This window comes from Actinia tenebrosa, unplaced genomic scaffold (assembly GCF_029948245.1).
Source record: "Actinia tenebrosa isolate PJP-AT-01 unplaced genomic scaffold, QUT_ActTen_1.0 PGA_scaffold6__47_contigs__length_16458017, whole genome shotgun sequence".
NCBI classification, from domain to species: Eukaryota; Metazoa; Cnidaria; class Anthozoa; order Actiniaria; family Actiniidae; genus Actinia; species Actinia tenebrosa.
In genome coordinates this window covers 1,542,576-1,553,318 of record NW_028292583.1, presented here as the reverse complement: position 1 = coordinate 1,553,318, position 10,743 = coordinate 1,542,576, and the positions used below count along the sequence as shown (strand labels likewise).

The 10,743-nt window shown below is 43.2% G+C and overlaps 1 protein-coding gene across 1 annotated transcript; it reads left to right on the top strand.

Moving 5' to 3' along the window:
* The first annotated feature begins 377 nt into the window (after positions 1-377).
* Positions 378-8,421, top strand: LOC148905811 (kinesin-II 85 kDa subunit-like). Its single transcript, XM_089038871.1, has 11 exons — positions 378-449; positions 525-576; positions 1,334-1,425; positions 1,957-2,004; positions 2,750-2,833; positions 3,218-3,280; positions 3,508-3,585; positions 4,198-4,277; positions 4,666-4,785; positions 6,712-7,042; positions 8,161-8,421. Exons 1-11 carry the CDS (start codon positions 447-449, stop codon positions 8,419-8,421), a joined length of 1,212 nt encoding a protein of 403 aa, XP_088894997.1. The 5' UTR covers positions 378-446.
* The last annotated feature ends 2,322 nt before the right edge of the window (positions 8,422-10,743 follow it).

Here is a 10,743-nt window from a genome sequence, read left to right as displayed (position 1 = left end):
CGTAAATGTACAAATATTGTATAACTGTAAAACTTATTTTGAATTTTGTCAAATTTAAGCTGGAATCTCAGCCATAAGTAGCTTGATTGTGACATCACTGTAAATAATAAAATAGTTCCGTCTAGAGGGACGGCGGTACATTTCACCAAAAATACTACAAATATAATCTCCCTGTCCCTTGAAAATGAAAAAATAAAATCTGTTTCGTGATTTTTAGTTTCGGGTTTTAGTTATCTTCTTCCTTCCTCCTTCGCGTCTTGTTTTTTTTTTTTCCTGTTCAAGCGCACAGGAAGCCCAACAACTTGGACTAGGTGCCAGTCGGTTGTTGCTATGTTTTGATATTGACGTCACGTGTTCTTCTTTGCCAAGGAACAAGAATACAATGGTGAAGAAGAGAAGACAAATCCTCCATGCAAATTCCTAAATCACCTCAATAATACTACAAAATGGTAACCCATAGTTTTGCTTGATTATAACTGATAGAGTTTTGATTCCAAGCTAACTGGAGTTTCTTTGAAATGAAGGGTTCTGAGGGCACAAACGTGAAGGTTGCAGTTCGCTGTAGACCGTTTACTGGTAAGTCAACTAAAAGCTTCCTTCAAATTTACGTTTATTTGTGAGTTCACTCTCATTAAGGGTTTTATTTAGACTTTAACGTCCAAGTTTCCTTCAGCAACAAGATACGTACATAACTAGGGATACCAATAAAAATAAGTCCAAAATTCTAAACCAATTTAAGAGAGGGAAGTATGGCTGCTTCTGGCTGCAATCATATCATGGAGATGTGAGCTTCGAAGGATTAAACGTTAGCTATCATTCTTAGAAAATTCTGCTGACACGTAGTCCAAGACCTAATGATACAAATAGAAAGAAAGTGTCTATCTTATTATTATGTTCGTCAAATTTGGAGGAGGAAATGATATATTATTGATGACGTTGGATTATTTTGAATTTTGATGTTTTAGAGAAAATTTGGACCATGCAACTTTTTTCTCGGCCGTACATCGGTCCAATCAAGCAATCCTTTTTGTTTTAATGAAGATTGTAATATTGTATTTGCAAGACAATATTTTGTGTCTCTTGTTAGAATTGCAAAATACTATATTTTTTGAGGGGGAAAAAGATAAAGAATTAAAAACCGAAAAATATTCTTTATATTTACTTTCAATAGCAAACAAAAGAGACCTTTTCCATGTCGAAATGGCTGTGACTGCACCGTGCTGTACAGAGTGCCATTTACTTAGTTGGATGCAGGGTCATATTTACCTATTTTAGGGCACTCTAGTTTTGAAAGAAACGGCATGCCTATTAATTTACAATTATTTTAAACTAGAAAATGAAAAAGCTAAGGCCTCTACTAGAGTGGTGAAGATGAGTGGGGAGAAAATTATTGTTCACAATCCACAGCCTGGATCAGCTACCAAGGTAAGAGAATAACGTTAATGCCAGGCATTAATTGACATTCAAAATAAGGACACATTTTTTGGACTTGATAATGATGTTGTCATGTCAGCAATTAAATATCATCATTTACAGTATTATTGCTACAGGCATGTAGCTTTCTTTTAAGAAAAAAGAGAGGAAAAAAGAGAAAAAATATATAAGCCTACTTTATCCATCTGAGTAGTGAATTCTGTTTCAGCCAATCACATATTGTTCACCTATTTTGCTTCCAGCCTTCATTCCTTGGCTACTGTAACCCAACTTTTGCATATTTTTCTGTTATTCTTTGACTAAAACATAATATGTACAGTAAACGTACGCACTTACGAGAAGCAGAAATATGGAAAAATAAAAATAATAACTTTACTTACCAAGTTTGCTTCATTTTTTCAAGCTCAAAAAATGCTTAGGGCCGGTCATTTTGTCCACTTAATGCTTTGCGTGCCACGCTCACCACTCAGCTGGATTGATTGATAGTAAAATAAGATTATAATTTTATTAACTCTTGTACAGGAGCACTCATTCACATTTGACCACAGTTACTTCTGGGAGGCTAAGACTGTAAGTTTGCCACTGTTTTCATATATTGCTTTATACTGTACATGCTGATTGAGACAAAATTAACTAATGACAGGTTAATAAACAAATTCTTAGAATATTGTTCCCACACTTGTAAATGTACCTTTGCTTTCTCTCACAATTTACTTGGTTTATGGTAATCTACTAGCTACCCATGCATTAACCTACCACAATGTTAAGTCCCAATCCACATGTTCAGCATAATATCTCTGTAAAGCAGCTTCTGTGCAATCTGGGGAGGCTCAGATTGAATAATTATATGGGTTAAAGACTAAGAGGAGGGTGCTGAGACTTGAAATTTATTGGAAATAGAGGTTTAAATTGCACTATCATGTGAAGGCAGCCATGTTAGATTGCAATACAATCATCTTTCATAAGAAAGAATTCAATTCCTGAGAGCAAAGGGATTTTATTGTTCTGCCAGCTAACCACAGGCAGCCCAACCTGTATTATGGTTGCTGGCACATGATTATGCAAAGTCTTTATTATTGAGTTACATAGGGAATGGAATAATGGCACCCTAAGCCCCTCCCTCCAGCCCCTCCCTCTAGCCCCTCCCTCCAGCCCCTCCCTCTCAGTCCCTAAAAGATTGTGTCACATCACAGTCACAACATATTATGATGTAACATGGTATTTTCTGACTTTCTACTTATCTTTAGATCATTAGATTGTGTGATATTATTAACAAAATAAACTATTAATTAATCAACATTTACTGATAACACAGGAGCAGCTTTACCATGATCTTGGTGCACCTCTTCTCAACAAAGCACTTACTGGATACAATGTCACTCTCTTGTGCTATGGTCAGGTTAGTTAAAGACTTGTTGATTAAGGTTGTTCATTAATGTAGAGGATTGGATTCATAATATGATGCCTATGCACCCAAGATAGACCACAATGCACCATGTTTGGTATCACACAGAAAGTCTCACTTAGTGCCTCAGCCACGTTCAATGAACAGGATGCGTTGTGGTACAAATAATACCATGTGCGGCATCATAATCAAAAGATATTTGTACTCTTAGCTAGACCACAATGTATCATTTTTAGTATCACAGAGAAGGTATGACAGTGCCTGACAGCTTGTCTTACGAGACAACCCCACTTGGCATGGCAAACAAGTCCATACTGTAATGACTTTGATTCTAAGGTGTTATTTATCTAGTTAATGCTATACTACTTTATGACTTAGACAAATACAGGTAAAACATTTACCATGAGAGGATCTGAAGAAGAACCAGGAATTATTCCTTTGGTAAGTTTATTATTTTCTAGTATCTGAGAATTTTTATTTCACTGTCATGAACACTCTGACACTTTTTCAGGACTGTAGATTATTGACAGAATTAAATTGTATGTACACCTGTAAAGTTGTTGTATCAGTTTAGGCCAGGGAATAGTAATCATTCTTTAACTGTGTACAGTATGCAATGTACAGGTTTGTTTTAAGCTTACATTTTATGTTGTCGTGGTATTTTTCAGTTCAACCAAGAATTATTCAAGCAAATTGATGAAGCACCTCCAAATAAACAATTCTTTGTTACAGTTTCCTACTATGAGGTTGGTACCCGAAATATTTATTGTTCTGTTAACTTTATAATACAAATCAACAGGGGATGCACTAGATTTTTTGGGGGTTTCTGATGCAGGGAAGTTACCACACAGGTCTCCGAGGTGAAAACTGGTTCCAATCATTTTTCTTTTGTACTAGCTTTAGAGAACACTCTTGAATTTTTGAACATGTTTCACCATTATTTCTGTGCCATCATGCATCAGTGAGTGCTGTATGCGAATACAGTACCGCGAATACAGTTGACTCTTTTTGAGCGACAACTTTCGTGAGCGATCGTCTCCCCTAAGTGACTACCTTCAGTTGGTTTTCAAAAGAATTGTTTTTTAAAATATTTTCACTGTAAATATTTGAATGAGTGCAACTACCATTGAGGTTTTATTTTAGCCTTTATAAATAATTGTTTTCCTTTCTTGCAAAAAAAAAACATCCCCACTGAGACTAAAATGTTCTTGCTGTATGAGCTTCTTGACAAGACCTAATTTAGGGCCTCATTTAATCATTTCAAAGAAAAATGTAATATAAATGAAATGTTGGTCATTGTGTTCCCAGCAATTTTTGTGATTTTCAGCTTAGGCTTATTATGACTTTTCAATTACCAGATCTATCAAGAATCGATCAATGACCTATTAAACCCAAGTGGTTATGAACTGAGAGTTCGACAACACCCTCAACTTGGCATGTAAGTATAAACAAACAATTATTATTAAAATAATAATTTTTTTTTTCTACTTGTCTATCCAATTATTGTTAAACGAGTGTAAACTATATATATCATTATTATACATGTAGCATAAAAATGTTAATAAAATTACAAAAATAAATAAACAAACAAACAACCAAACAAATAAACACAAGCAATCAAACAAACAATTTGCTGTTTCACTGTCAGATACTGTAGGTACTGTATATAGATCCACACTTTGTCATCTTCTATCATACTAGCCTGCACAGCGGCTCTCTGGGATGAGGGACTCTTCCCAACCCCACGCGCAGCCCACTCCGGAGGGGCGTACATAAAAAGTAACCACATTTATAAAGAAGTATTTTTTGTTGTACTGTACCTGTAGTTATGTAGAAGGTTTGGCTGAGCTGGTAGTTGAGAATGCAGAGGACATATTGCGGTTGTATGAGCAAGGAAACCGAGTCAAGAAGCTTGCTTCAGCTGATAAGAGTAAAGGTGCTTCCAGGTAATATGCCAACTTTGTACATTTTGCTTGCTCAACTGATGGCCTTCATTGATGGTACTGTAGCCTTTAATTGATTTCCCTTATTTCCCTGTCATGTCCTATTATTTATTTATTTACTTACTTACTTATATATATATATATTTATTTATTTATTTATTTATTTATTTATTTATGTTTTTTTTTTTTCACTTGAATGTCATTGATTTTTTTTTTGTCATGTCCTATTTATAAACCTAGAAAATGATGACCATTAGCTAGCTGCATAATTAGAGAACTTTTTGATTTGGTGAGCAGCAGTAAGGGGGACACGCGAATCGCCGGCACACCCCCAAAAATGACACGGGTATAACCCGCAGTGACGAGGCCCTACAGGGGGTCTTGCGCGATCGGGTGGCATCGCGAAAAGTCCTTACTGCTGCTGTATTTGGGTACCGCAAACGGAGGTTAAGATATTCCTTAGATATAGATGGACGCCATCAAGAGCATACGAAACAAAACTGTGCGTAAGCTAAGAACTCAGGTGTTGGATCGCCTGGACGCCGACTTTGCCTTCACAACATTTATGGAGGGAGATACAGATGAGACGATGAACGAAGAAAGAGCTAGAAAAAATTATCGACATGATGCCCGAAGGTAACTACCGTTTGGAGTTGACGTTTATAAAGTATTTAGACGGCGAGTGGATAATCGAAAAGGGCCCGTAATCCTATTCGGGCGTCAGGTAAGCAAAACCTGTTTGTCTTAAGTGAAAATACGCGCCCGGGAGCGTTAGTAGGCATTGACATGATGTTTTACGAGGTCGCTTACCCAGTTACTGTGGTCATTTACGGTGCGTACGAGATTAAGAAGCCCGACGTTAAGAAGCTCAAACCAATGCGACATCCAGGTAACTGCGTTGCGAAGTTAGTAAGAGAGTTCTTTGAGGACTCCACCCGTGGTAGTAAGTTAACTTTAAAGAGAAGAGAAGCCATCAGGAAATGGGAAAAAGACACACATAAGGCCGGAGCCACCATAGACAACATCAAGAAGTTAGCGACTGCCTTAGAACGCCGCAACACTTAAAAGATATCACTGACGGGTCATTTACCCAGGTACGCCCAAATACGGAGGTAAGAGGTGCCCCCATAATCATTTACCAACACAATGGACACGCTTGGCGAGAACTTAGGTTCCCCAAAAAAGAAGGAATAAGGTCTATAAAGCTTCTCCGTTGGTAGAATTAGTCCACGAAAACTCCGTTTGGTTGATGGATTCGGAAGGAAGTCAGTTTATGACGCAGGATGGTACTCTTTTACCGCCCCGAATTGAACACCAACGCATTCAAAGTGCCTCTGTGAAACTTAGGGGAAGACTTCTCAGACGAGGTCTTAGCTCTCGTAGTTTGGACTTCTAGCGCAAAGAAGAGGAACGGATGGAAGTCACGCCTAAGGAATTCGCCGACCATAGCTAAAGCCTGCGTAGAACACGCGTCAGGGAGGTCTGTGGAAAGACATGGAGTATGACGCCAAACGAATACGTCTCCTTAGACATGAAACATGGTACCCCCAAGTTTAAGGACTTGGGGGATTGTAGGAGTAGGCTCACTCTATGACCGCTACGGAACATCCAGACAATCACAGTTCTTTCGTGTCGTCCGTAGACGGCAGCCTATGACGCTCCAGCTACGGGGTTTGTCATTAAGCTCTAACATATGGAACTGTCATACGCAAAAGGGCCTACAACCCCATAATTTACACGGCGGGGGTATGGGAAACATTTAACAGGAGACCCAGAATGGTTTTTTCGTGCCGCTTGTTTTAAGTTCATCTGAAGCCATAAATTATGACCGGCACCCCCGCACCCCGAAGCCTATACTTGTGTATCCTCATCTTACACTGGTTACCTTGTGCGCCCTAAACCCCACCGCCGCGGGTCGTCACCACCTAGGAAAGTTCACCAGGGCGCCAAACGAAGGCGAAACACCACCAATGCCAGCGACGCGTTAAGAACGGACGAAGGAGACGTTAAGCTTCCCTCGTCAAAGCGCGCACCTGATGCTGGATCGATGGTCTATCCTGTGGAAGGGTTGGACTACTTCGTAGAAGGTCCAAACGCCAACATAAGTGGAATGCACTGTGGTTACTACCAAGATCACCAGTGTACCGGCACACCTATCCATTACGCGCCGGAGTGCTTAGAACTCACTGAGCAACATAACCATTCTGCGATGCTGCTAGGCTCGACAAGAGGACTCCCCAACGTGCGCACGGATCCTCTTGTACGTTACAAGCCCACCCGAGTGTAGAAAAGATGCCCAGGGGTCTCACACCCCTGCAGACGACGTTACGGAAAGTGGTCACACTGGACGCAGCTACCACAGACGAAGACGAAATAAGCCTGGCTGCGAACGTGTGGATATACTGGTGGGAACAACCCAAGGCGCCACGTCACCCACCCCAGGAAGAGCCATACCGTAGTACGGACCCCATTTCCTCAACCACGATTCTGCTTACCTTCGGAACGGGTCGGTCAGTGGTAAGACCAACCAGGGTCTTTTGGCACCTCTTTCCAAAGATAAAGGTTGTTAACCCTAGCATCGGTGGAACGGGATAAGGAGATGTTCGAAGCGCAAACATCACCACCAGCCCTTCTTTCCTGCGCATGGCCAAAGTGGCGTGGGGTACGGGGCAGTAAAGACCATACTCCGGTAAAACTGTGGGAGACATTTGCACACCGTTCACTTGGACAAGACATGAAGGAGTTCGTAGAATTCCTACAAAAGGGACAATTGCCAGGTGATAATTGCTGGGGATCCAGCCAACTTCCCTCCAATAGCCGGAGAGAAATCGCCCCCACGATGGTAAAAGGAACGGACCCAGACCAATGTGAAGAAATCAAAACCGGACTAACGCAGCAAAGACCCCCCCCCCCTAACGTTTTCCGTAAAGTAAAGGCCGGACTTGTAAGGGCGGGATTAGCCGACGCGGAACAAAAACGAACTACGTAAGCACATCCCCAGAGCGCAAAAGACGTAAAGACAGAGGATTCCCTTTACACATTGCATCAAAGGGAGCTGGTGCTACAAGAAGCAAGCGCGCAGCAAGGCCCGCTACAGAAAGACCTGTTCGAAATACACCAGGACGTCCCGTTTCCTAGTCATTTCGTCGCAGTTGCTACAGCCCCAGATACCCGCATTGCAAAAAGAGAGTCTGCGGTACCTCTTTGGTAAACGACACCCAACTGCAGCCCCCCACGCAAGTAACGCACGCACGCAGGCCTCCGGTGCCCATAGAAAAGGTGGAAAAATAACCTAACACTCAGACTGGCGCTTGGGCTATGCATGACAGTCCACAGCGCGCAAGGCGATTAACCTAAAAGAAACCTTATGGATCATAGACCAGCGGCTGTGTTGGAGCAAACCTTACTACACCGCCGGTAGTCGTGTGGGAGTATGCCAAACAGCTTAAAAAGAGCGTGGGTACCGCAGATTGCGCTACGATAAGACGCCAGAGAGGACGTAGCCAAGAGAATATCGCCAGGAAGAAAACTCCTTCGTACAAGGCCGTGCTACGACGACGAAGAAGAGAAAAAAGAGTACGGATCCCCGCTTATGCGGGGTTGGGTCAAATTCGACCTATGAGTGGGACGACTCTATAAAGAGAGAAGGCGCCCGACTGACCGCAAAGTGTAACATGACCTCTACATTGGAGGTTGACCAATGACGCTATCAGCAGTTCTCCGTCGGGAGTCGCATAAATGAATCTAAACGCTGTGTGATGCAGAGGTAACCGTAATGGGATCTTTGTTAAGCTGCTTTAGAGTTGCAATCGGGCGCGCCGGAGCAGCGAACTACTGTGAGTCTTGGGAACCATCCCCCCATGAGCGCTCGTCCTTGACGAAATACCGCGACCTTGGGGCCATTTAGGTAATACAACACGGGTTGCCCTTTCCGTTGCGTGACTTCGAATATCTCAAGCGGTTCAGGAGACCAGTTAGGGATCCGTGGCTCTCTTACTGCGCCTTAGAGTTCCCGGGATGATAGAGGATATCTGACACTATGTCGCGGGGGGAGCTTTTTTTCCCTTCAGTCGCGAGGGCACGCGGGGGTCCACAATCGAACTTCGGACCGTAGGACTTGCTGTTCCCACGTGTTTCTTTTTTAGTGGAAGCCCTGGGGTTTCATTACAGTAGGCCCCTGGGCCGCCTCGTTGTTCAAAAGCCGACGACGAAATGGGGAGCCTTGTCTGAGTCCATTCCCTGTTGGTTGGACGGATCTATTCAGCTCTTCCAATATGGTAACAAGAGCGCTGGCAGGGTCTTTAGTGAACTCTGTTCAACAATGCTCTGAACACCTGTGGTACTCGATGCTGCGGCTAGTCCTAAGTCTGGTGTGCGTTCTTTTCAGAAGTCTTAGTAACCGAGCGCACGAATACTCTGTGCCCCGGCATCCACTGTGCGCAGGGATTAGTGAACCTAGTTTCAAGAACGCGCTTATAAATCCTACCTAGGGTTCGCGACTTCCCCAGAATACTTGCTGGTTATGGGTTCGGGTCCTTTGTATATGCGTGCGATTATCACCTACGGTCAAAGCGTATTTATAGGTCTTTCTGTTCTCACATTGTCGTGGCGCGGTAGGAGAAGCAATCCGTCTATGACTTCATGGGGCATGTACGGTAAGCTGGGCAGGGATAATGTATTAGGTACGGGGAAGATAGAACCTGTCAGAGGGTTTGTTTTGTCAAACGTTCTTAGCCGTTTGTCATCGGGGATACCCGTGGCCCGCTGGTCGCGAGGTTCTTGATGGCCGACGCTCCTTTCAAAGCCTCCCGTTCAGGTCCATAGTAAATCCTTTTAAGTTGGGTGTCCGTCTAGCCGGCCCATGTATATGAATTTCAAAACAAGATTGATATGGCGTCCGTTGAAGTCCACTGTCTTTCCGTCCACTTTAGATGGTGAGTTGTTTTTAGTGCTTCTTCTACCAATTCGACAAGGTCATTAGCTGCAAAGAAATGGGAGCCCGAGTGTATATGAGGGTTATCTAACTGGGTCAAATGGATGTACCTGGTGGGCAGAAACTGGACATTACGAGAAGGAAGTTTCTTCCCTGTTGTAAATAGACTAAGACTCGCAATTAGACTTCGTAGAAATGCGACTTTCAGCCATTTCAGGGTAGTGGCTGTGTTTGTGTCGGGTAATCGTAGTTGCCCAGAGGGGCAATAATAAAGATCCAAGGGTAAGACTTTCCAAAAGTGTACGTGAATAATTTGACAAGTTATGTTTGAGGGTCCATTCGGGCGGCAGCCTGTGGTAGAGATAGACAGCTGTTTGCCTAATTCACCTTGGCCAGTGTGAGGTGAGTGTATGTTTCAACAGGGGGCGCAGCAATACGGTGATAGTTAATCCTCATGTTATGCTTCGAGGACTAGTGCCCTAATCCAGGTTTTTGTGGGGGGATGTGTACCAAGAATTGTACAAAGGAGCAACTTATGAGCCGAACTTTATGGGGCTTTAATGGGGGCGATGGGGGATTCAAATAAGTGGGTAACGTTATTTTTATTCGATTGTCCAAAAAGACGCGATCAGTATCTTAAGGGACAAGTCCCCCTTCTAGTGATCTGAGCGCAGCTCAGGAGCAGCATATGCCATGAAGCTACGCCTGCCTGCCAGCCCTGCGGACTTTTCCTACGAGAGCCAACTCGCTATTTTTTTGTTTCTTAGAAGGATGGTGGAGGGGGGGGGGGGTGTTTGGTAAAAAAAAAGAGGGGGTGTGGGGGGGGGGGTGGGTTGGTGGGGGGTGGGTGGTGGGGGGGGGGGTAAATAGGTGGGGGGGGGGGGGTAAGATCGGGTAATAAAGAGGGGGGGGGGGTGGGGTGGGGGATGGGGGGTAATTCTTGAACTGGGCCTTTTAACCCCCGTCGATGCCCGGGGGTGGTGCGTTGCGCATAAAGTTTTAAGGCGTAGGCGGCGTAGTCGGTAGTT